General features: G+C 48.7%; 2 protein-coding genes across 9 annotated transcripts; one reads left to right on the plus strand and one right to left on the minus strand.

The window, feature by feature from the left end:
- Positions 1–6: 6 nt before the first annotated feature.
- Positions 7–9696, plus strand: ZBTB5 (zinc finger and BTB domain containing 5). Of its 8 annotated transcripts, none has more exons than XM_010726264.3 (3): positions 7–4806; positions 6160–6257; positions 6752–9696. In XM_010726264.3, exon 3 carries the CDS (start codon positions 6756–6758, stop codon positions 8772–8774), a length of 2019 nt encoding a protein of 672 aa, XP_010724566.1. In that variant the 5' UTR covers positions 7–4806; positions 6160–6257; positions 6752–6755; the 3' UTR covers positions 8775–9696. The 8 variants fall into 8 exon arrangements, with proteins under 8 accessions (XP_010724566.1, XP_010724564.1, XP_031413268.1 ...); XM_010726262.3 differs by having other exon boundaries at positions 7–4802; XM_031557408.1 differs by having other exon boundaries at positions 7–218; positions 439–6257.
- A 9200-nt stretch (positions 9697–18896) lies between these two features.
- Positions 18897–24670, minus strand: GRHPR (glyoxylate and hydroxypyruvate reductase; the record flags this gene model as incomplete). The annotated part of the gene is made up of 8 exons (XM_010726268.3): positions 18897–19185; positions 21157–21287; positions 21601–21736; positions 22628–22732; positions 23321–23409; positions 23939–24055; positions 24358–24430; positions 24508–24670. Coding segments are annotated over 8 exons (936 nt in total), but the record flags the coding sequence as incomplete, so codon positions are not given.
- Positions 24671–24676: the final 6 nt, after the last annotated feature.

Here is a 24676-nt window from a genome sequence, read left to right on the forward strand (position 1 = left end):
CCCCCGGACGGAGAGTCGGAGCGCGGCGGGGTTGGTGCGCGCAGGGCCCGCGCTGACGGTGAGCTGGAAGCAGGGCCGGGGCTGCCGTCCGCGGGAACTCCCGTCGCTGGGGCCTTCTGTGGGCTGCCGGTGTCCGGCCCGGCCCCGCCGCAAGCATCGCGTTACCGGCGCTGGAGGTGGAGCCTGGAGCTGGGCTGTTCGGGTCTGTAACGGCGGCGGTGAGCAGGAGCGGTCCTCTGGGGGAGGGACGCAGCGCCGGGATGTTTTAACATGTGGGGGGAACGTAAGAGTCTCCTGGCGTGCAGCCTCGGCGTGTACGTTCCCCGCCCGGAGTTCGTGTTATGGCCTGGACCGCGGGGAAACGTATCTTGAGGTGGCATGGGAGAGAGCAGGCCTTCCTGTCTCACGTTTGTGTAGTTACTGCGTTGTTTGTCGTAGCCGTGCTGTGGAGGACGGCACTTGGGTGGGAGGTGCTGACTGCACGGATAGCACACGGCTGCTCCCTCCCTCCCTACCTGGCGTTTCTGGCTGACGGCGTAGGGCGTCTGTTACAGCCACCTCACAGCTGGTGGGTTGTCTCATGCTGACAGACCCGTGCGGTGGATAAGCTGGGAGCCATTCTGCTGCTGCAGCACTGTGCTGTAAGCCTGTCTGTTACAGGAAAAAGATCAGTTGGCACTGATGTCTGTGTTAAGCACAGCACGCAGATCTGTCTTGGAGCTGACTGGATGTGCTTAATTTCTTCCTCTGCCCTTTCAGATTTGTTCAGAAGGAGTTTAATTCAGCATCCACACATGAAAATCATGGCGATTGTTATTTAATAAAATATTTCCATTTTACATTGTCACGTGTACTACGTAGGTTGCTCTGAAAGTAATGCCTCCTGTTTATTTCCGTGGAAGCTACAACAGATAGATCACTTTGGTTTGGTGGAGCAAATGCTCCGTTACCAAACACCATTTTTCAACGCGGTCATCACCATTAGCAAGTCATTCTCACCAGTGCTGAGCAGGGACCCACATGCCACCCTCATGTAAATCTGCACCAGTGGAGGTGACAGACGTCACTACTGCTGAAACGCACCGCCCATCACCTCACTGTGCTCACATCCACTTTTTGATCTCCATCAAAGTTAGCAAGTGTTGATGAATGTCATTGGGTGCTGTTTTTTGGGTGCTGTATGGAGGAATTCAGTGGTACATTTCTGCTTCATATGCGCTTCCATTTCACTGCCCCTCTGCTGCCATCTGTCACATGGCTGTAACAAAATGTTGATGTGAAGGTTCAATCTCTGCTGCCATCCCACCAACATCCACCTATGGCGTTCTGGGCCAACACAATAAAATAGAAGGCATTACTTTTGGAACAGTGGTCATACACGGAGCCTTGTAAGTCATTCGTGTAGACTGACTTCCTTCTGTAAGTGGAATGACATGGTTAGAGTTTTTTAAATGAGTTTTGGAAAACCATAAGCAGATAATTCAGCCTTCCTCACATAAAATCCAGCAGTCACGGGTTGAATCAGTTATGTGGATGTAGTTGCATAGTTACTTTTAAAACGATGAGAGAATATGGCATTATAAAGTAATTCCTTCTCTGGAAGGTGGGTGCAATCAGCAACAGCTTTTGCAGTGTAGTTTTCTGATTCTTAGGCAAGTGGTAATTCGTCCTCCCTGATTGTATGGAGACAAATGCTGTGAGATGAACGATGTATAACACCTGGCAAAACAAAAACTTCAAATGAGCTGCTCTGAGTTAAATTGTCAGTCATCAAGGTTTTTAATTGCTGATGTTTTTCTATGTCATTTTCACACACAAAGAATGCTTTTCACAGCAGGCATTTGGCATATTGGTGCTGATGTGAAGGCAGTGTAGCACTGATGTCTACTTTAGTTGTATGGAACAAGGCTGGAATTCATTTAAGCTACTGCTAACTAAAGATCCACTTTTTTCCACAGTTTGAAAATGCCATTAGGTCAGAGAGTGAGTCATGCTTCAAAGTGATCAAAATTGCTCAAAATGTTGAAGAAATTCAGGGTTTCCATTTCTTTCTGTCTCTAATTTACTACTATCTAGTCAGCCTGATTTTCTTATTTTTATTCAAAAAGCAAAACTGCCCGTGGAGGGCTAAGTGCTGTTACCAGTTATTCCTGTGTAGATTATGATTTGTGTTTCAGACTTCGCAAAAGAGATGCTTTAATTGTAACACAGTGGTTAAACACAGTACAATTCTACGGTAATGTTTTGTAAAATGTAATTTAAGCTAATTGGTCAACAGTTATTAAATACTGTCTTGGCACACTTTCAAGTATTGGCTTTCTTCTAGGAATTCCTGCAGGTTTGGCACTTTAGAATAGCAAAAGCTCCTAAATACATAATTTTTTGGTGAATGGGCTCAGAGATGCAAATATCCTTTGTTTATATGATGGAAAACAAACAATCAAACCAAAAAACCCCAGGCTCTTGCTCTAGTTTTTAGTTGTTTATTTCAAGTACATATATCAAAGCGGTGCCCCTGGATCACGGTAATCACAGATATGAATACAGTCTAGGCAATTAACTGATTGAGAGCAGCCTTGCAGATAAGTTGGGCGTTCTGGTGGGCGGAAAGTTGGGCATGAGCCAGCAGTGTGTGCTTGCAGCCCAGACAGCCAGCTGTATCCTGGGCTGTGGCAGCAGGGCAGGGAGGGCACTGTGCCCCTCTGCTCTGCCCTCCTGAGGCCCTATCTGGAGCGCTGTGTCCAAGCCTGAGGCCCCCAGCACGGCAAGGATGCGGAGCTGTTGGAGCAGGCCCAGAGGAGGGCCACGAAGATGATCAGAAGATTGAGCACTTCTCCTGCAGTGAAAGGCTGAGGGAGCTGGGCTTGTTCAGCCTGGAGAAGAGAAGGCTCAGGGGAGACTTTGCTGTTATCTTCCTGTACCTAGAAGGCCCTACAGGGAAGCTGACTTTGACTCTTCTGCAGAGAGTGTAATGCTAGGGCAAGGAGTAATGGCTTTAAGCTGAACGAGTGAAGACCTAAGTTATGTATTAGGAGAACTTTCTTTACTCATAGGGTGGTGAGGCCCTGGCTCAGGCTGCCCAGAGAAGCTGTGGGTGCCCTGTCACTGGAAGTGCCCAAAGCCAGGCTGGATGAGGCCCTGGACAGCCTTGTCTGGTGGGACACAAGCAGCCATGGCAGGGAGGTTGGAAACACCTCCACTACCTCGAGCACACTCTGCCAGGTGAGTCCTGGCTGCCTGAGCCAGGCAGGGCTGGTGAGACACAGGCGATGCTGTGGGGATGGGCACTGAGAATATCTGCTAGAGGCACACAGCACAACCCAAGAAAGTCTCACTAGGTCTGCATGCCTCACAGACACACTCAGCCAGAGGCCAAGTACAAGCTCAGTTGGGCCAGACTCTGCCACGACTCAGTGTATGCAGTGGAGGGCCGTCCGTTGCCTGGTGACATCACACACTGTTAAATCAAAAACTTGCTCGGTGCTGTCACCCAGGGGAGCTAGAGAGGGACACTGTCAGGAGGGAATTGGTAGGACAAGGAATACTGGTTTAAGGAGAGTAGATTTAGACTGGGTATCTGAAAGAAATTATTTCCTAAGAGGGTGATGGACCACTGACTGGTACAGGCTGCCCAAGGGAGTATTAGTGCCTATAGCAAAGGGTTTGAACTGGATGATCTCAAAGGTCCCTTCTAACCCAAACCATTCTTTGATTCTATGATATGATTCTAGAAGTGTGATTCAGCATTAACATTCATCCAACATTCCCTGGGTCCCTAGAAAGTGAACTGGAAGCTGTCTGTGAGCTTCATGAAGGCTGCAGAAACTGACTGCTGAATCCATTTCTCGTAGTTGGAAGCATCCATGTCCTAAATCTGAATAGACTTTGGTACATTGATGGGATACCTGACTCTGTCATAGAATCTTGGATTTGTAGAATCATGGAATGGCTTGAGTTGGTATCTGCACAGGGACGTGTAGGTGCTTGGCGTTGTTCTGGAGTGGAATGAATAGGATGTGCTGCCTGTGAGTGCTTCAGGGGAGTCTTTATGGCCAGGTTTTTCTGGAATTTGAGATCTTACTGAGACCTCAGGAGACTGTGTATGCCAGAAATAGACCAACCAGAAATATTTTGGTATTGACTTAGATACTTTGCATATATTTCCTAATCTGAAGTAGTCCACATCTCACACCGTACTATATACGTATTGTATTTAATATATATATGAGTCAAATTTAGCTTTCTGCTTTTCAAATGAATCTTGTGCAAGGCCTCAAATGCTCTGTGGGGTCTGTGTTTGTGGATTTTGGTTTGAGGACTTTAGCTCTTACGGTGTAATAAAAAAATATGAAGCCAGACTAGCACTAGTTGAAGCACAGCTGGTGGTTATCTTGTTCCAAGTATACAGAGGGCTCAGTCATTTCTTGGTGGCTTTACGCAGGAACATTTTCTGATTCTGATATGCCATCTTTTCCATCATCTGCGGCTCAAATGTGTTACTTTTCTTTTTCCAACCAGTCTGCACTGCACATCAGTTTGAGTGCATTATTGCACAATCTGGAGAAGGATGCTGTTTCCTCAGGCTGGTTTGTTACAGGCAACGCGTGAGCTCTCAGTGTTTCATATCTATTGCAGTGCCTGAAGCTCTGTAAGATGACCTGAAATAACGCAGACTGCGGAGTGCTTGGCTGCCTGTGCTGCTTTGCTCCTGATGACCCTGGAAAACGAAGCAGTTGTTGCTGGTTCCTGCACTTCTGTGTGTTTGCGGTGAAGATGCAACAAGAACAACGTCTTCTTCAGTTGTAGGTGCAGCACACTGTCCTGCCTTGGCTGCCTTTGCAGGAGGTGGTGGTTATGGTTCAGTGCTGACACATTTTGTAAGGCTGTTGTAGCTGAAAAGCAGTGTTGATTCCAGCCTTTAGGAGAAGGAGCTTCCATGTCTTGTCCTGGTAGGCTCCTGATGTTCTTTAGAGTCTCTTGTCTACAGACCACAGCACTGGACACTGTGCAGGTCGTCCTTGAATGTTAAATGCTTCCCTGAAGCTTGTGCTCCTGACGGGAGGGGAAGTGAGTTGAAAGGAAGTTGACCAAGATGCAGGTCCCTCAAGCATAAGCAGATACAGCAGTGATGGTAGTCTACAGGGAAAGGGAGAAATAATTTCTTTGGTGCTGGGGAATTGCAGGGCCTCCCTGCCTGCTTCTCCTCCTCTTCCTAAACTCTCCCTAATCTTGTTTTTAACTCCTGAAGCCATGGGCAGAGTGTTCTCTCTGGTGCAACACTTGGCCCATCTCAGAAGCAAGCAAAGAAGACAAATAAGGAGATGTTTGGTAGCCCGTTTTTTACTTTCCAGAGAAGCCAGCCTCCAGGCTACAGAGGAGGAATTCGTAGCATGGTGGTGGATGGAACAAAGCAGGCCATTACTTTATCCTGACATGCGAAGGCAGACAGCTGTTTAGCAGCATTGGTTGCTAGAGCAGCAGTGTCCTCTACAGAATTTGATATTCTGCCTACCGGGGCTTGTAGCTCTTTTTGCATTCCCTCTATGATCCTTTTGTCTTGTTGCCTGATGTTGCTGAGTTTCAGGGTCTGCTGCCTGGTTCCTCTGTCATTCAGAAAGAATGCAGAAAGGATTTTCTCACTTTCCCATGTGTTACACTTCTCTTCGAGAAAATGTGCAGAAATAAAAGCTGTGCAATTCTAAAATCTTTCTGTCCTGATACTGTTTGTGTTTGAAGATGCCTTGCTTTACTTCCAAACATATTTTTGTAGTGAGAGATAAATAAAATCCTTGTTAGCTGTATTATTGCATCTTAAAAAAAAAATAGTTTTGTTTCAAACTCTCCTATTTTATTACATATCTTAATCTACAGGGATAAGGGAGATTGACAGAGTACTTATTTAATCTCATTACACTGCTTACTTCAGGCATTCAGACGTCGTAGCCTTTGTGTTGCTGAATTAAGGGATTTTTGATGCCTCAGTAAGGCTGGAACCTCAGCATTGTTGGAAGGCATAAAATGCAATTTCCTACAGCTTTTAAAATACCGAGGAACCAATTAAGGTCTGAGGCAAATGCTTCTCAACCATCTCTGATTTCTGCTGGCAGGAGTTCCTGCTTTTCTGTCTTTACATAAAATTCCTTTTTTTTCTTTTGTCAGGGAGAAGGGTTCCTAATCTAGTGCAGTACATGGCGAAATCTTCCTCAGGCTCATTCCTGTGAAGTGTGTGTTGTGTGCCTTAGAGAAGAGGTAGGCAGGTGAGTACAGCTGCATCTTTGGCTTGGGAACATCAACTTGATGCTTTTCTCCAGCCTGACAGCTGGGAAGCGGGGGGTGCTTTGTCAGATTTTGCGTGACCTGATGATTGCGGGCTTTTTTTTTTTGTGTTGTTGTTTTGTTTTTTTTAATTGAACCAGGATTAAATATTTTCCTGAAGAATTTCTTACAGTTTGGACGAAAGTTAACAGGAGGATGAATGGCGTTGTGCAGTTTGCGGTGGAGCTGCCCACGACAAGTCTGGCACTGGGGTAGCTGTTGTGCTGTTAGCTCCATGACAGTCTGTTTTTCTCTCCCATGTGTTCCTTTGGGAGATTGCTAGTTCTGATACAGCAGCAGTGTGGCAGTTGATGAATTGTTTACTGTTCACCCTACTTTTAGCCATCATCTTTCATTTTTAAACCCAGTCCCACTGTGATTTAAATAGAACCTCAGCCATTTTTAATATTATACTCTCTTCTCTTCTGTTTTATAGGATCATGGATTTTCCGGGGCACTTTGAGCAAATCTTTCAGCAGCTCAACTACCAGAGACTTCATGGCCAACTTTGTGACTGCGTCATTGTGGTGGGAAACAGGCATTTCAAAGCCCATCGCTCTGTTTTAGCAGCATGTAGTACACATTTCCGAGCTCTCTTCACTGTAGCAGAAGGAGATCAAATCATGAATATGATTCAGCTGGATAGCGAAGTGGTGACAGCAGAAGCTTTTGCTGCCCTCATAGACATGATGTACACTTCCACACTTATGCTTGGAGAGAGCAACGTTATGGATATCTTGCTGGCTGCATCTCACTTGCATTTGAACTCTGTTGTTAAAGCATGCAAACACTACCTTACTACCAGGACGCTGCCGATGTCTCCACCCAACGACAGGGTTCAAGAGCAAAACGCACGCATTCAAAGGTCTTTCATGCTTCAGCAGCTTGGGCTGAGCATTGTGAGCTCCGCCTTGAGTTCCACTCAGAGCTCAGAGGAGCAACCAAGCGCTATGAGTTCCACGATGAGAAGCAACATAGAGCAGCGCTCTGCTTTTCCTATTCGCCGTCTCCACAAGCGTAAACAGTCTTCTGAAGATCGGGCCAGGCAGCGAATGAGGCCTGCCATAGATGAGGCTGTTTCTGACGTGACTGCAGAGAGTGGGCAGTCAGTTGTTCATTCACAGGAGGATTTCTTTTCATCAGATTCACTGAAGATGGAGGACAACTCTAAGGCTGATGCTGTCACTGATAACCAGGAGGATAATAATATTATGTTTGATCAGTCTTTCAGTGCTCAGGAAGATACTCAAGTGCCCAGCCAGTCTGACAACAGCGGAGGAAGTATTTCACAGATGTCATCACAGGCGACACAAGTGGAAACCAGCTTTGACCAGGAGGCCGCATCTGAGAAAAACAGCTTCCCGTGTGACAATCCAGAGGTCAGCATTGATGGAAAAGAGCACATGAGGGTGGTGGTTAAATCTGAGCCCTCGAGTTCCCCGGAGCCTCAGGATGAGGTGAGTGATGTCACTTCCCAAGCAGAAGGCAGCGAGTCTGTTGAAGTGGAAGGAGGAGTTGTGAGTGCAGAGAAGATAGAGCTGAGTCCTGAGAGCAGCGATCGTAGCTTTTCTGATCCGCAGTCTACTACAGATAGGGTAGGAGATATCCATATTATGGACGTGTCAAATAACCTGGAACACAAGTCTACTTTCAGTATCTCAAATTTTCTGAATAAAGGCAGAGGTGGCAGCTATGGTGCTGGTCAAACTACTGAGGACAACATTCCAAATACAACAAGTGACTGTAGAATGGACAGTGATGCTTCTTTCCTGATGAGTCCAGAGTCAGGGCCTGCTGGTGGTCATTCATCTGCCACAGTCTCTCATGTTGAGAATCCCTTCAGTGAGCCTGCGGAATCCCATTTTGTTAGACCAATGCAGGATGTGATGGGTCTTCCCTGTGTGCAGACTTCTGGGTACCGGGCTGCAGAACAGTTTGGTATGGACTTTCCAAGGTCAGGCTTGGGCTTGCATTCTCTGTCAAGGGCAATGATAGGCTCTATAAGAGGGGGAGCGAGTAGCTTTCCTGGCTACCGCCGCATAGCCCCCAAAATGCCTGTTGTAACCTCCGTCAGGAGCTCCCAGCTGCAGGATAACTCGCCTAGTTCCCAGCTGATCATCAATGGGACCACTTCTTTTGAAAATGGGCATCCTTCGCAACCTGGTCCTCCACAGCTAACACGGGCATCTGCAGATGTTCTTTCAAAATGCAAGAAAGCCTTATCTGAGCACAATGTCTTGGTTGTAGAAGGTGCACGCAAATATGCATGTAAGATCTGCTGCAAGACTTTTTTGACCTTAACGGACTGTAAGAAACACATCCGTGTGCACACAGGAGAAAAGCCTTATGCCTGTCTGAAGTGTGGCAAACGGTTCAGCCAGTCCAGCCACCTTTATAAACATTCCAAAACAACCTGCCTGAGGTGGCAGAGTAGCAACCTACCTAGCACTTTGCTTTAACTGCTTGCACCTCCCAGCCTGAATGAGAGTGCCAGTACAAACTCTTAACTCTCTGAAGCACTGCAGGAGCATTAACACTATTTTGCTCAAGCTAAGAAGCTGCTTTCGTAGGTCTGTGAACAGTTGTGTGTGGTTGTGCTGCACACTAAGGTCTTGATTCTATAAATTGGGGATAATACCATACCTACCTCACAGGGGTGTTGTGAGGATTAGACAACTGTTAGCAAATAACTTTGAGGTCCTCAGAAGTCTGTAGATATGTAAAACATTATTGTTATGTACATGCAGGCTTGGGGCTCAATGGGGATACGGTCCCTACATCAAATTTCCTTTGCAAAACAAAGGGGTGGAGGGAGTGAGAGTGTAATTGTCTCACAGAATCATAGAATGGCATGAGTTGGAAGGGACCTTAAAGATCATCGAGTTCCAACCTCCTTGCCATGGGCAGGGTTGCCACCCACTTGATCAGGTTGCCTAGAGCCCCATCCAACTTCCACAAACGGGGCATCCAGAACTTCTGCGGGCAGCCTGTTCCAGTGCCTCACTACCCTTGATAGTGAAAATTTTCTTCCTAATATTTAATCTAAACCTACTCTCTTTTAGTGTAAAGCCATTACTCCATGTCCTATCATTACACTCGCTGAAGAAAAGTCCCTCCCAAGGTTTCCTGCAGGGCTCTCTAGGTATTGGTAGGCTGCAGTGATATCTCTCTGGAGCCTTTTCTTCTCTAGGCTGAACAAGCCCAGCTCTCAGCCTGTCTTTGTCAGAGAGGTTCTCCAGCCCTCCGGTATCTTTGTGGCCTTCTCTGGTCCCACTTCACCTGCTCTTTGTCTTGTGCTGGGGGCCCCAGGCCTGAATACAGTACTCTGGCTGGGGCCTCACAAAGGCAGAGCAGAGGGGGACAGTCCCCTCCCTGCCCTGCTGCCACCCTCCGGTTGCTGCAGCCCAGGATACAGCTGTCCATCTGGGCTGCAAGCACACCCTGCTGGCTCATGCCCAGCTTTCTGCCCACCAGGAGCCCAAATCCTTCTCCACAGGGCTGCTCTCAAGGAGTTCTTCTCTCAGTCTGTATGCGTCCTTGAGATTGCCCCTATCATTGTGCAGCATCTTGCACTTGACCTTGTTGAACCTCATTAGGTTCACGTGGGCCCGTTCTCAAGCTTGTTCAGGTCCTTTTAGATGGCATCCCTTCTACTGTGCCAACTGCACTGCTCAGCTTGGTGTCATCAGCACATGTGCTGAGGGTGCCCTCAGTCCCAGTATCCAGGTCTTTGAAAAAGATGTTAAAGAGCACCGATCCAAAGACGGATCCCTGGGGAACGACACTCATGACCGGCCTCTAGCTGGACATAGAGCAATGGACTGCAACCATCTGGCTGTGACCATTCAGCCAATTCCTTATCTACTATGTAGTCCACCCTTCAGTATCTAATTTAGAGATAAGGATGTGGTTAAGGACCACGTCAAAGGCATTCCAGAAGTCCAGGCATTGATCTTTCTCTGTTCACTTATTCTGTCACTCCATCATCCAGATTGGTCAGGCACAGTCTGCCCTTGTTGAAGCCATGCTGGCTGTTTCAGATCACCTCCTTTTCTGGCCTGTGCCTTAACGTAGCTTTCAGGAGGATCTGTTGCGTGATCTTCCCAGGCACAGCTGTAAGGCTCACCAGCTTCTAATTCCCCCCAGTCTTCCTTTTGATCCTTAAAAAAATGGGTGACCGATCACCCGGGATTTCACCTGACAGCTTTGACTTTTCAAATATGATGGAGAGTGTCTCGGCAACCACATCATACAGCTCCTTCAAGACCCTGTCATCCATGTACTTGTCATCCAGCCACAAGGACATGTATGTGTTCAGTGTCATCACGTGGTCTTGAACTTGCCCTTCTCTTACAGCAGGACGAATTTTGTTCCCCCTCAGCTGCTGCCCAGCAGCTCAGGGATGTGAAGGTGCACAGATATGAGAGACACAGGAAGCCTGGCTGCCAGTGAACAGGCCAAGAACTCACTGATTACCTCAGCCTTTTCCATCTCAGTTGTAACCAGTTCCCTCTTCTCATTATTCAGAGGAGATACCCTCTCCTTGGCCTGTCTCTTCTGACCTGTGTACCCCTCTTGTTAATTTTCACATCCCTTGCCAAGTGCAGTTCCAGCACTGCTTTGGCTTTTCTGATCCTGTCTCTGCACATCCTGACAGCATCCCTGTATTCTTCCCAGGTGACACGTCCCTGCTTCCACTGCCTTTGCATTCCCTTCTTTTCCCTCAGTTTGACAGTGGATCCTTGCATAACCATGGCAGTTTCCTGCCTCCTCTGCTTGATTTCTTATACTTGGGGATGGAGAGATCTCGCGCTCTCAGAAACATATTCTTAGAGAGCTGACAGCTCTGTTTTGTTCCTTTTCCCTCCCCCCCCAGGACAGCTTCCCAGAGGATCTAATCCCATAATTTCTTAATTAGCTGGAATTTTGCTCTCCTGAAGTTCAGAGACCTGCTCTTCTCCAGGTCCGTGTTCTCGAGACCATAAACTCAACCAGGGCATGGTCAGTACAGCGCAGGCTGCCTCCAGTCTGAACCTCTTGAAGGAGCTCCTCTGCATTAGGGAGCACAAGCTCCAATAATGCTTTACTTCTGCTTGGTTTGCCTAATGCCTGGGCTGGGAAGTTGTCCTCCACACGTTCATGAAGTAACATATTTCGAGAATGAGAAACTGAAGTGCAAATTTCCTATTATTTTTTTTTCCTAAAATATTTTGTAAAAGTGAAAGCATTTAAATAAATAACCTGCAGAAATCAAGTTGCTGCATTAGGTGTGAACAATAATGCAGGGAGCTGTTTGCTCCAGCTAATGCAGACTGCGTGTCTTGAAAAGAAAACCAACTTTGGATGCATCTGTCTGACATAGAATGCTTTAAAGTATGCTAATTATGAAAATAGTTTAGGGTTCTGAATGTATGTTTGCTTGTTTTGTAGTAAAAAACACTGTGTAATGAAGGTGCTTAAATTAAATCCAAGAAAAAAGTAAATTTTGGGCTACCGGATATACATATACTTGGAATACTGCAAGATCTGGATGTTTCACCAATATTTTTTCTGTAGAAACTTGTATTAAGTGATAAGTGAAGTATGTTTCTTGTTTGTGCTATCCTTAGCAGTATTTTAACCAATTTGTATTTCCTATCTTAAAATTCCATATACACAAAAGTCTGAAAAGAGCTTGTCTTTGTCTGCTTTGTTGTTTTCAACGAGAGGGAGTTAGTGGTACTGGTTTTTTTAGTATGTAAAATAGTCTCTTGCTGCTTCCAGACATGCCCATAGTCAGTCCCATCCACGCTACTGCCCACGCACACTGTTCTTTTTTGGCACTCTTTAGCTTCGGGCTTTAATTCCCCCTCCTGTACACTCACTTCCCCTCTCAGCAGCAGATTGTCCCTCAGAGCAGAGCAGAGGGGACGGAGCCTCGTTTCCCGTGTTTACTTACATCTCTGTGTAAAGTGTAGCTATCAGATACGGTCTTTCCTTTAAAGTAGTGTCATAAATGTTCTTTTCAACAAAAATAAAAAAAAAAACGTAGCATACATTTAATTTAAAAAAAAATAGCACTGTACACTTTGTAAAGCAGAAATTCAGTGACCTTTATTCTTCAACAGAACTACGTAAGTCGTGATAAAACTTTCTCCCCTTTGATGCCATTGTAACTAATAGCGTTTGCAGCCTCTTTTCTTTGTTAAAGGTGCACATGAACTACCAGCTTTCACATCCTGGGTTTCTGCGAGACGTTTTGGAGCACTTCTGCTGATAAATGTTGTTCTATTATGAAGGAGCTGGATCAGGGCTTCAGCACATCATTCTCCTCAGGAGACACAGATGTTTAACATTTCCTGACATTGAAGTCACAGAGCAACTGATTCCTATTAATATAAATGTATTTGCAAGCTTTCTCTTTTTTTTTTCTTTTTAAATTCTGTGGGTAGTGAATGTATCCTCTGTTATGGTACTCAGCAGTTTTAAGGAGTTTGTGCTCCGTAGTGAATAATGTCAAACATTTTGGATTTCCATTAGAGTAAACAAAATAAAATCCTCATCCAGAGTCCCGACAGTCATTTAAGAGGATGACTTACAAACATCATCGAGGCTTCCAAACCAGACGTTGTCAGACCAAAGGAAACACAGGAAGCATTCTGTATTTGGTTTATAGGTGCAACAGCAGTAAGCGAAAGGGGGAAATGTGTGGGGACACCTCTCCATGTTGAGAAGATTGCCAAATGTCTGCCCATGTGCCATTGGCACCTTGAGCAGCCAAGGTAAGGAGGGGCGTGGAAACACCAGGAATGATTGGCTTAACTCCCTTACTTAGTGGCTGTATTCCTAGCTCGTGATTTCTAAGGATGTGCAGAAATGTGCCACGTTTTCAAAAAGCAGTAGGATGTGCCACGTGTAGTTTGATAATCATTTTGGTATAAAGGGACCGAAAGCACTGAGGTATGCTAAGCAATCTCACTGGAACATCAATAAAACGTAGAATTTTGTACCTTAATGTTTTCTTGTTGCGCCTTATCAGTAGCGTTCTGGCTGATTATTTATCCTCCTTGCATTTCTATCAGTTTGTTGGGGATTTTTCTATTATTTTTTTCACTGTTTCCTACAGTGCTTCTGAAATCCTACAGCAGGTAGGAGTAAAGAAGCTGTGTGAGTAAGGAGGTTAATTAGGAGCTAATGTTGAGCAGGTAAACATATTAAACTGTACATCTTGTCTATTTTTTAATAATAAACTTTCATGCTGTGAAGTATCAGACCTTGTGTTGGAGGACTCCTTTCTTAAACAAAAGATTATATTTGGAGCATCCTTGAAAGCAGCAACGTCAAATTTTGTTTCTTCATCCCCGCCCAGTGCTTCTGGAGGAGCACGCTGCAGGAGTGCAGCTGGCTTGCTGCTCTCCCTGCCTTCCAGTATGCAGCAGTATCTCAGAACAACAGCTCCACTTTGCTATCCCAAACTGCAAAATGAGGAGCTTCTCACCTCCCTGCCTGATAAAATGGCCAAATATGACCCTGACTTTTGTTCAAAGCTATCCAAACGCTGCAGTGAGGTTCTGCCTGAAGATGTCAGCATCTTAGCACTGTGAAACCTCCAAACATCATTTCTGTGCTGCTGTGCTCTGCTTGCTTTACTTGTTATCCTGTTGCATTTGCCAGTGGATTGACAAAACAACATTCGTGTGTTAGCAGATTGGGTTCTTACTGCAAAACGTAGCAGTGCAGAATCAGAATGCAGGCAGACAGGCATTCTTGTCAGATGGGGCACAGTGCATAGCTCTGCTCGCAGCGGGCCTGCATTTGCCGTTTGAGAGGACACGTATTTAACCAACGAGGAGTGGGGCAGTACTTGAGCCAGCAGGGGTCCTGCAGGATCGAGGTCTCCCGTCCGTTCGGTGTGAGCTGCTCCCCCTGGCTCACATGGCTGCACTGCTCAAAGCTGCTGCGTGCTGGGCTGTCTTCTGGCTACCTCTGTGCTCTGGAGGTGCTCTCTGCAACTTGTTTTAGATGCCCTACTACCAGCCAGTGGGCTTCCAGGGCTCCTTGCTCCTGTCACAGCATCTAGATGGGGGGATGTGTTGCCTGGATCTCCTTCCTCAAATGGAAAGTTGGCAAAGGGATCACTTGAAAGGTTTGGGATTCTGCAAGTATCCCCTCTTTTCCATTAAAAATGTTTCACATTATGTTCAGCTGGATCATATCCCTGACAGAGTCCCCTCTTGGCAAAGGACCAAGAATAAGTGGCTGGGTAACAGCGAGATTATTTTTGGTAGCAGCATTTGAATGCCCATCCATGACCTTCCCGACTTACAGCAGGAGGCAGCTGAGGTATTTGAGCCTGCAAGACTGAAGGCTGGCGTGGTAGCTTGCTTTACGAAATCTATCGATGCTGAGGAGGCTGAACTGTTGTGTGATACAGTAGCACAATTCACGTTTTGGGTAGGCGTCAGTGTAGTTAAACAGATCTAAATAAAACATAAAAGCAGTCTATTTTGAATTTTCTCATTTATTTCTTCATAATGCATCCAAAAGAAAAGAAAAAAAGAAAAAAAAAAAAAGTCCAGGCTCACCATGATAGCAGGCCTGTCTCTGCTGGCAGCCTCTGCAGTTCTGGCGTGAAGCTGAGTGCCTTACCTCCATCAGTTCCACAGGGTGCCTTGAGATCACTTCATCTGACCACCAGTCTGTTGCTTAGACTTCAGCCCATGGGCATGTTGAGATTGGATAGAATGCAGCTGAGGGGAAAGAGCGTTCTGGGCAGCAAGCTGTCCGGGCTGAGCTGTAGGTTTGATGGGCAAAGGGAATGTACTGCTGAGGAGGGCCAGAGAACACCATCACCTCATGAAGCATTGGTCCCAGAGGAAGTTGGGCGGGCTCTTCCAAGGTAGCACAGCAGAGCTGTAGGAGGATTTGCTGGAAGGTGCTGATACTTTCCAGTGAAATGCAGGCAAAACCTGACTTTCTTTTTTTTCAAGTTCAGCTCTGGCCAGTTGTGCTCATACTCATCCAAGGGATTCAGACAGGGGTGGAGGACAGGGCTAGCATTTTCTAACTGGCAGCTTGGAAGCGTTTTTTAGAAAGCAAAATACTTTTATTAAAAGGACAGAGTGACAATTTGCATGGCTGCCAGAGCAAAATGATCCACGGCTGCAGAAAGTGCTGCTCTTGAGGAGACACCTGAAAAGTGCTTCTCCTGCTCAGGCAGCCTCCTCTGCAGCTCTGTGATACTCCTTGGCACACGTGGGGAATTGGTGCTGGGGTTTGGATAGCAGCTCTCTTGCACTGAACTGTTCCTCATCTCCTGAGGGGTCATGCTAAGCTTTGGATAACTCTGTCAGCATCCTGAAGCATGGCAGTAACTGCACAGGTACCAGAAGCATTCATGCAGGCCAACAAACTCACAGACCCTTTTTCATCTGACACATCAAAGGTTTTCAGCATTCAAGCAAATCCTGATGATTTCTAGGAAGTTTCCACCCACCGAAGTGCCCAGAAATGTTTTCTTTCTGTTTTCCAATAGCTACAATCAATTCCCTGTCAGGCAGAGGTTTGGGCGAAGGCCTCCATACCTCTGGGGTTGACAATATATGCACTGTAACAAGGTCAACATGATAATTAGTCAAGCACTGATCTTTTGTACATAATTTCTTGATCAAATACGGGGCCTGACCCACTTAATGCACGACCTTTTGCACCTCCCAGTGGAACTCACAACCACCAAAGGCCCCTTGCAAGAGCACTATTTTAACACAGCACACAGAGTATTTAATCTGTACAGCAATTCTAGGAATTGGGGGACACTTGGTGGGAATTGTATGAAAATTCACACGTGCTGGATGTATATAATGTGTGCTTTAGCTCCTGGGCACGCTCATTAGGTGGAGCAATCACCCATGCACCTGGAGCTATAACAAGGAACGCCTGCATCTTCACGCTACATTGGTGTCTCATTCGCTTTGCTTGGTAATGTGACAAATGCATTGAATACTCCCTGGGCATGAAGCACGGGTCTTTCTGCAACTAGCCAGCATTGATAACTAATTAACAAACATCTTCCAGTAACTTCTATTACTATCAGAGTATGGCTCATTGAGCTTCAGGAGAAAATGAAGCACAGAATTCAGCATGGAGAACACCTTCCACTGGACAGAACGGCAGCGCAGTGCTTAGGAGAGCTCAGCAGAACTCCCAAGCACAGGCGTCTCAATTTGATTTTGGATTGCTTTGTTTTTAGCTCAGCACCCTGCAGCGTTCCCTCCCATCTCATTCTCCAGGGATTTGGGATTACTGTGCAGAGTGGGGGCTGTAGAAAACAGTTCCTGGTTGGCTTGGAGCTACAGACTCAAGCGCTTTCATCCACACTCACCAAAAACGTCCCAGTACTGAGCAGTAACAGAGAGTGAATTAAGCAATTGAGGCACAGTGCGGTTCATTCCCATCCCAGGCTGCCTCTGGGATGGCTGGGCAATGGGAGCAGGACAGTCTCTGGGCAATCTGTGGGTGCACGGTTGAGGCCCGGAGCTGGCTGGAGGGTGGCATGAGGACGGGGATCAGCTGCTGTGTTGGCAAGGGGTGAACACCCCGCTGTGCTGCTGCCTGCAGTGTAAGCTCTGAGCAGAGAGCCAAGAGCTGACAGCCATAGCTCGAGCTGCCCCATCTGCCTGGTGAGGCTGGTGGTGATAGACAGCACCTGGAGGCGGGCAATGGGCACTGAGATCCCGCTGTCATCATCGTCACTGTGCTGTGTGTGCACAGCAATTTCAGAGCATCAAAGTACTGTGTAACACCAAACACTCTCAGCAAAGTGTTAAACATCGAAACCTCCCTGTATGGGCTACCTAGAAGATCCTGGTCAGTGTACTGCTGGACTTTGATGGAAGGGAAGAAAGCAGATGAGTGGCACAGATGAATGGGTACAAGAAAAGCATTCAAGCAGAGCTGCTCTCATCCTCATACATGTGTCACAGATGGGGAAGATGAAGATGTGCTCACAGAGACGGCCAGCTGTGAGCACTCACTGGGGGCTGGGGCAGGACCAACCTCTGGTGGCCCCCAGCACTTTGCACTCAGTAACCAGGTGGCTGCGTGCAAGGAATGCACTTTTTGATCTTAGAGATCTACTCCTACAGCAACAATTCTGTGATGCTGTAATTCTGGCTGAGTATCCAGCTGCAGAACCCACAGTGTCTTCTGGGGCCCAGTCTCACGCTGTCTTGCTCTGCTTCCGCTCATGGCTTTTTCCCTTCCCAATGCTCTCCCCAGTCCTCCTGGGGCGGTAGGTGTGCAGCTGGGTGGCACTCAGCTGACCGCTGGGGTTAAACTGCAGCACTCTTCTCCTACTTGGCCACAAACTCAGTTTGTCATATGGGCATTTTAAGTGAGGTTTTGTCTAATCCCATTTCCCTGAAACCAGGGGATCCTTGAATGCTGAGTCTTGCATAGCTCAGCTCTATCAGCATCTGGCTGCCCTGAAGCCAAGCTGCAAGGCAAGCGCGCTCACTGACATACAGAGCTCATGGAAAGGATGCAGAACAACTCTGCCATCCTTTTTGGAGTGCCAGTAGCACCTGTGAGCCATTTATGCCCTTCCTTCAAGGTTCTCTAGAGCAGCTTAGCACCTGTTGGCCACACTGGCAAACATGCTGTGTGCCACGCAGCCCTGTGCACTGCAGCTGTGTGGCAGCTGGCAAAGGAGGAATGCCCCTGTGGACACCCACCACACAAACCTTCAGAGAAGGATTTCCAATGGACTATTTTTAAATGCATGTTGAAAGCCTCCTTCCAGGCATTCCACACAATGTCTCAGACACCATTTGTTCCTCTGAAGGAAACAGTGTCATTTTGGTACACTTCCCCAAGCATAAATTCACAGCTTGAGCAGGGTGCTGCTGAGAGCAGGAGAGCAGCACCCCAGTCCTCATGTATGGGTGAGATAGACTACAGCAGAGTGAAGCTCCAGATCCCTGAAATGTGCTCCTCAGTGCTCCTCCTGAGACTTGGCACCTGCCCACTTCTTCTTTTGCACTAACACATGCCATCACAGACGTGAGCAAAAACTGAGACAGGAATTACAGAGGGCAGGAGAACTTCCCGCTCCTGGAGGAGGCTCTGGAGAAACACTGCTCCCTACAACCACCTGCAAGGAGATTGTGGCAAGGTGGGGGTCGGCCTCTGCTCCCAGTAACAGTGATGGGATGAGGTGATGGCCTCAAGCTGTGCCAGGGAAGGATCAGGTGGGATGTTCTTAGGAAAAACTTCTCAGACAAAGTGATGGAGGACTGACAATGGCTGCCCAGGGAGCTGGTGGATGTGTTCAAGAAACACATGTAGATGTGCAGATGTGGCACTGAGGGATGTGGTCAGTGGCACAGTGAGAGTGGGCTGGGCTTGACTTGGGGATCTTAGGGTCTTTTCCAACATCAAGAATTCCACAGTGCTGTGATTCTGGATGAAAGCTGAGAGCTCCGGTACAGAGCTGAGGGGCCATCTCACGCTCACTAAAAGCACCAGCATTCACCTTCCCCACTTACAAGCACTCGTGACGCCAATGCCTGGAGGCCTGTCCTTCCCAAGTGAAAGGCACACACCACTGTCACTGCTTCTCTTTAATAGCTACCGTGCAGTTCTCTTGCTGTGGATGCTGTTGACTCTTCAGTTGCAGAGCAGGGGCACAGGACCCACCTGCCTGCTCCCCCAGGCTGGCACGTGACGCTGCATCCCTCATGGTGACTTGGTGGCGATGCAGGCCCAGCCCTCACAGCAGCAGCTCCTGGGGCATGGGCTCGCCTCGCAGGCCGGCCAGCAGGTTGTCAGCAGCCAGTACTGCCATGGTGCTCCGTGTAGCATAGGTGGCACTCCCGATGTGTGGCAGGATCACTGTGGGCAAAGGAAGGGTCACGGCGTGGCCCCACGCTCACTGCCCTCACGCTGCTTCCCACTGCCCCAGGGGTCTTCCCCAGGGGTGTGCAAGCAGAGGGCCCTCCATCAGCTGCCTTGACGGAGCTGGCAATGAGCACGCTGCTGCCACGTACATCTGACAAACAAAACTAACTCATCTATGGGTGAAGGCCAGCAGGCAGCAGCGCTCCTCCTTTCTGTATTCAGATGTGGTACCCAGCGTCCTGCACACAGTTTGTGGCAGATGACAGAGAAACATGCAGAAATTCTGACACTGCGGCCTCACTACTGCACACCTCCACCTTCCTACAGGTACAAACCAATGCATACTGGGGCAAAAGCCTGAGAACTGTTCAGAATATCGGGACCTGCAGGCTCCTGAGTGTGCAGGAAAGGTACGTGTGATGGCAAACAGCCCCTACAGACTGCAGAGCTATGGCACAGTCAGCGCAGAGATTTTTATCCACCTGTGTGACAAAGCTCAGAGACAGAAAAAAGCTGTGTGACAGAAACACAGGATGGGTGAGAGCAGCAGGGACCTCTGGGCATCTGTCCCAACCCCTGCTGCAGCACAGACTCCCAGGGCGGGCTGTCCAGGCCCACATCCAGGCAGCTTTTGGTGATCACTGAGGATGGAGATCTCCACAACCCCTCTGGGCAACCTCTGCCACTGCTCTGTCACCAGCAAAACACAACCCACTCCTTTTAGGTAATGGTAAGAAACATGCCAAAGCTGCTTTAATGGCGCAATTAGAACAGCAGCAATGACTGGGTTCTTGCCCAAGTTAGAGAAAAGCCTGCACTGCAGTCTCCGTCCATTTTATAACAGACAGCACCTTAGGGGAGTGTAGAAACACAAATATCTGACACACTGCTGAGTGTGGGAGCTAGGAATTGGCCTCAGCCCCCAGATAACAGAGACAAGATGAAGGGTGGTGGCTTCAAGTTGTGCCAAGGAAGGTTCAGGTTGGATATTAGGACAAACTTCTCAGAAATTAATAGAACATGTTGCTGAAGGAGGTGGTAGAGTCACCTTCCCTGCAAAGGTTCAAAATGGAGATGTGGGACTGAGTGATGTGGTTTGGTGGGGATGGGTTGATGGCTGGACACGGTAATCTTAGTGGTCTTTTCCAACCTTAATGATTGTGTGATTCTACTATTTCAGAAAGGGACATCCGGACATGGGCACGTCCACATTTTCATCCTGACCTCCCAATGATTTGTTTACTGAAGAGATCTTTTCTCATCCAAAAATGTCCTTCCTTGACAGAGGCACCTTGCTGCCTTCAGAACCCTCACATAGAATACTGGTCCTTCAGATGAAGGCACACACACAGGGTTTCAGGTTTAGGTTGCAGCATGACCAAACCAAGCATGTGGGTGAACAACAGGATGTTGTCCATTGGCTGAGAGCAGAGCAGGTTGCCTGGTTGAAGCATGGACAACTAGGTAGAAACAAGCACCCTACCATGCTAACAGCAACAAAGCAACAAACCAGAGTTACTCTGTGCATAGAAACCATTCTTTCCCCTCCATTCCATTTCTGCCTGTTTTCTGCCTCTAGGTCTGTGTTGCCTGTAACTGAGAGCAGCAGCTGCTCATATTAAATTCCTTTATGAATTTCAGCCCAGCCTATGGAATGCAGATCCATTTGAAAAAGGTTAAAAGACACGCCAATCTCAATTGCTTTCTGGACTACTGAAATATCTCCGTCGCATATTTTAGATTGCATTGATAAGGTCTTTAATAGCTCTCCACGCTGCACAACTGTTACCTAGAAGCTGCTTCAATACATGATTTTCCTTTTTGCCACAAACACTGAAGTTCTTGTTCACCATCTTCAAGCCTCCAAGGAAATCAGCCAGCAGATCCTCTGCCTTGACAGCAGAGGTGGCTCTCCAAGGAGGAGGAGGCAGGGCAGGGACTGGGGTGGCCAAACACATCACTTACCACAGTTCCTGAGTTTGAGCAGAGGGTGATCAGTGGGCAGTGGCTCCGGCGTTGTGACGTCCAGGCCTGCAGCTGCAATTTGCCCACTGACCAATGCATCGTACAAATCTTCCTGGTTCACCACAGCCCCTCTGGAAAAAAAGAGGGAGATGGGCTCGCACAGCTCCCACATGGTCAAGCAAGTCCCTGCGGCCATATGCACATCCATCCCACTGGGGCTGGACACAGGGCCCTGGGCAGGCACAATGCCTGTACCCCCCGGTCAACTCGTCCTGACTGTCTGGATCCCAGGAGCCCTCACAAAGGAGGGGGTGGGCTGCAGGCTGGGCAAATGGCCCTTCTGGCTGCAGGACACTGACTGCACAGGCTGCCTGGACTCACAAAGTGCACCTCACCAGCCACCGCAGCCACAAGCAGGCTGCCACAAGACGGGGCTGCTGTCACCTGCTGGTGTTGATGAACACAGAGCTCTTCTTCATCCTGCTGAAGAAATTCTTGTTGCACATTCCCTGGGTGTCGGGAGTCAAAGCACATGTCACGACGACGAAGTCCGACTCCTGGGCCAGCTTTGTGAGTGGGACTGGGAGGAGAAACACAGATCACAGCTCCGCTCACAGGCATCACCAGGATGCCTCTGCAGCCCTTCTAAATACATAAGGAACATCAGAGAGACTGCTGCCCTGCAAAGGCTGTGCCAACCTTTTTCTACAAATGAAGAGACACAAGGTCAGGCAGGCATGAAATGAACTGCACAGAGATGCTGCTACGGATACAATTAGAGTGCTTTGTTTTTACATCAAAATTTATCCAAAGTGAAATCTAACAACGCTTCAGATGTCTCTCCCAAAGGAGGGCTAAGACTGCTTTTCACGTTCACACAACAAAGTACTGCCATGACAGTTTATACCAACATTAAATCTCTTTCCACAGTACTGGCACTGACTCATGCAACTTCCACTCTTGGGCCAGAGGACAACACCTTCCTCTGAGCAGTGGAAAACACAAGGAGCAGAACGAGGTCTAGCAATGACCATGCAACAAGAGTACAAACTGGAAATGTGCAAGCTTTGGACTGAAAAATTAGCACTTGTTGCAGGATTTGGGACTCCAGCAGGCCTGCAGAGAGGTCCTGTGTGCCAGCTGAGATACTCTCAGGATCTGCTGGTCCATCACATCCACTTTATAGCAACAAGTTAAAGACTGCGTTTGTTTCCAGCAACCAATATCTGCCATCAGCAACCAACAACTGATCAGTCCCAGCCCACCCTCCCTGATGGGGCACACTGCACAGGGTCAACCATCAGACTCTTCTGGTACCTTCACAGTGGTTCAACCCAGATATACTGAACACTCTGCTGAGCACTGACACCCCTTGTGACTCATGTGCTCCAGGTGGCACCTCCAAGCTATATCAGACACACTGCTTCCTGCCCTGCGGTTGAGGACTGTTTGTTTCATTCATTTTTCTTACCAAACTCAGCTTGAAACTCTGCAGCATTCTCTGGTTTCGGCTGACTTCCAGTGTACAAAAAGTTCTTGACCCCAAATGGCTTCAGACGGCGGGCAACTGCCTGCCCTAGAAACGAGAAAGGAGATGCTGTGTGCACCTTTCAGCATGCAGACGGTTTAGCTGCAAGCCAAGCAGCTCGTGGAACACAAATCTTGCCCAAGGGCCTCTGCAGTGTGCCTAATCAGAACTGCTCCTGTGAGGCTGCTTTGTGTGGTATGTGTTGTGTGTGGGGGGATGCCTTCTGCAGCTCCTCAAGGGAGCGAATCTCGGCCTTGGGATATCAAACCCGAAGCCACTTTAGGCAGCAAGCCAAAACGTGAGGAAAGAAAGAGCAATCTGCTGACAAAGCCAACAGCTGAATGGGTGCCAAGCAGACGGTCCTGTACTTTGTCAAGCTTTCTGTTTGCTTAACTGAAAACCAAGAGGCCAATGTCCAGTTTGCTGTAGCATTTGGGTATGGTGGATGCATGTGAATGAGTAAAAAGTTTTAAGGGTCATGCCTGATGGATCAAGAGCTGCTCAGAGTGGCTCCACCAAGCCTTGCTGTTCTAATAGATTCCAAATAAGTAAGCAAAGGGGACAAACCTTGGCTGAAACTCTGAAAGCAGCCTGATATCAGCAGGGGCACACGCCTGGTGCAGGACACACACTTACCTATTCTTCCCAGACCTATGATGCCCACTGTACTTCCCGACAGTCCATAGCCACACATCCACAAGGGCTTCCAGGTTGTCCAGCCACCGCTAGTGGAGGGAGTGAGAAGGAAACTGACGTTAATAAAGCAGCAGGGGAAGATCTGCCTCAAAACCCAGGACTTGGGCAAGAAAATCACGAACCACAACAGTGTAGAAGGCGAACTCATCTGCCACTGGTGGGTGATGTGCACCCTGCTTCAAGCCTGTGGTCTGCAAGAGTCTGTTCTAACTGCATATATGCAGCAGCAGCCTCAGGGCTGACTGAACTGATGCTGCTGAACGCAGCCCTGGGACAGCTGCTGGGCAGTCAACTCTGGCCACGTCCCCAAGAGCCCAGAGAGGACCAAGTGGATCATCTGTGCATGCACAGAGGTGCTCAGAGGAGGCTTCTGCCTCTTTAGCAGCCCTTGAACACAGGACTGCTGTGGGCTCTGTTACCCTGCACGACTTTCAGTACCAGCATGGTGGAACTCCAGCTTCAGCCCCACGTCATTTGTTGGGCTTCAGGTGCATTCTCCCACAGCGCCCGACCCTCTGCAGCCCCAGAGGGTTCCAGCACACAGCCTCACATACTCACGTCTTCACCTCTGCGACAGCCTCGGGCAGCCGCCGGCACGTGGCGAGGAGCAGAGCCACGGAGAGCTCAGCGGTGGCATCGGTCAGGACGTCAGGGGTGTAACCCACGCGGATCCCCCTGCAAGGAAAGCACCGGGCTCAGTTCCCCGACGTCAACGCTGCCGACCCTAGCACGCAACCTCTGCGCTTCTGGGGAGACCCCCCCCCCACAGGAGCGTATGCAGCCACGGCGGGACATCCTTCCCGAGCCCTTCCAGCTGGGGCCTCGCTCCAGCACAAGGGCACAACCCCCTCTGGGCTCCAAGCTCTGGGCTGCAGGGGACCGACCGCAGCCCCCCGCCCTCCCTTCCCGGCCGGACAGGGAAGGGCGCAGTGACGAAGCCGCGCGCACCCGACGCGGCCGCACGGCACCGAGGTTACCGCTTCTTGATCTCGTCCAGGGCGAGGTGATCGAACCCCACGGACATGGTGCTGATGACTTTCAGGCTCGGCCCTGCAAAACACCGCCGCTGCAAAACAGCTCCGCACCGACTCCCGCCGCCCAGCCCCGGCCCGGGGCCGCGCACCCACCGGCGGCGTCCAGCACCTCGGCGTCGATGCGGTCGGACAGGAGGCACAGCAGCCCCTGCTTGCCCGCAACCCCCGCCAGCAGCTCGCGCCGCGGGACGGGCTCCTCCGAGTCCCACTGCTGCACGCGGCACCTGCGGGACGCGGCCGTCAGCGGGGCCGGACTCCGTCC

This window comes from Meleagris gallopavo, chromosome Z (assembly GCF_000146605.3).
Source record: "Meleagris gallopavo isolate NT-WF06-2002-E0010 breed Aviagen turkey brand Nicholas breeding stock chromosome Z, Turkey_5.1, whole genome shotgun sequence".
Classification (NCBI taxonomy): domain Eukaryota; kingdom Metazoa; phylum Chordata; class Aves; order Galliformes; family Phasianidae; genus Meleagris; species Meleagris gallopavo.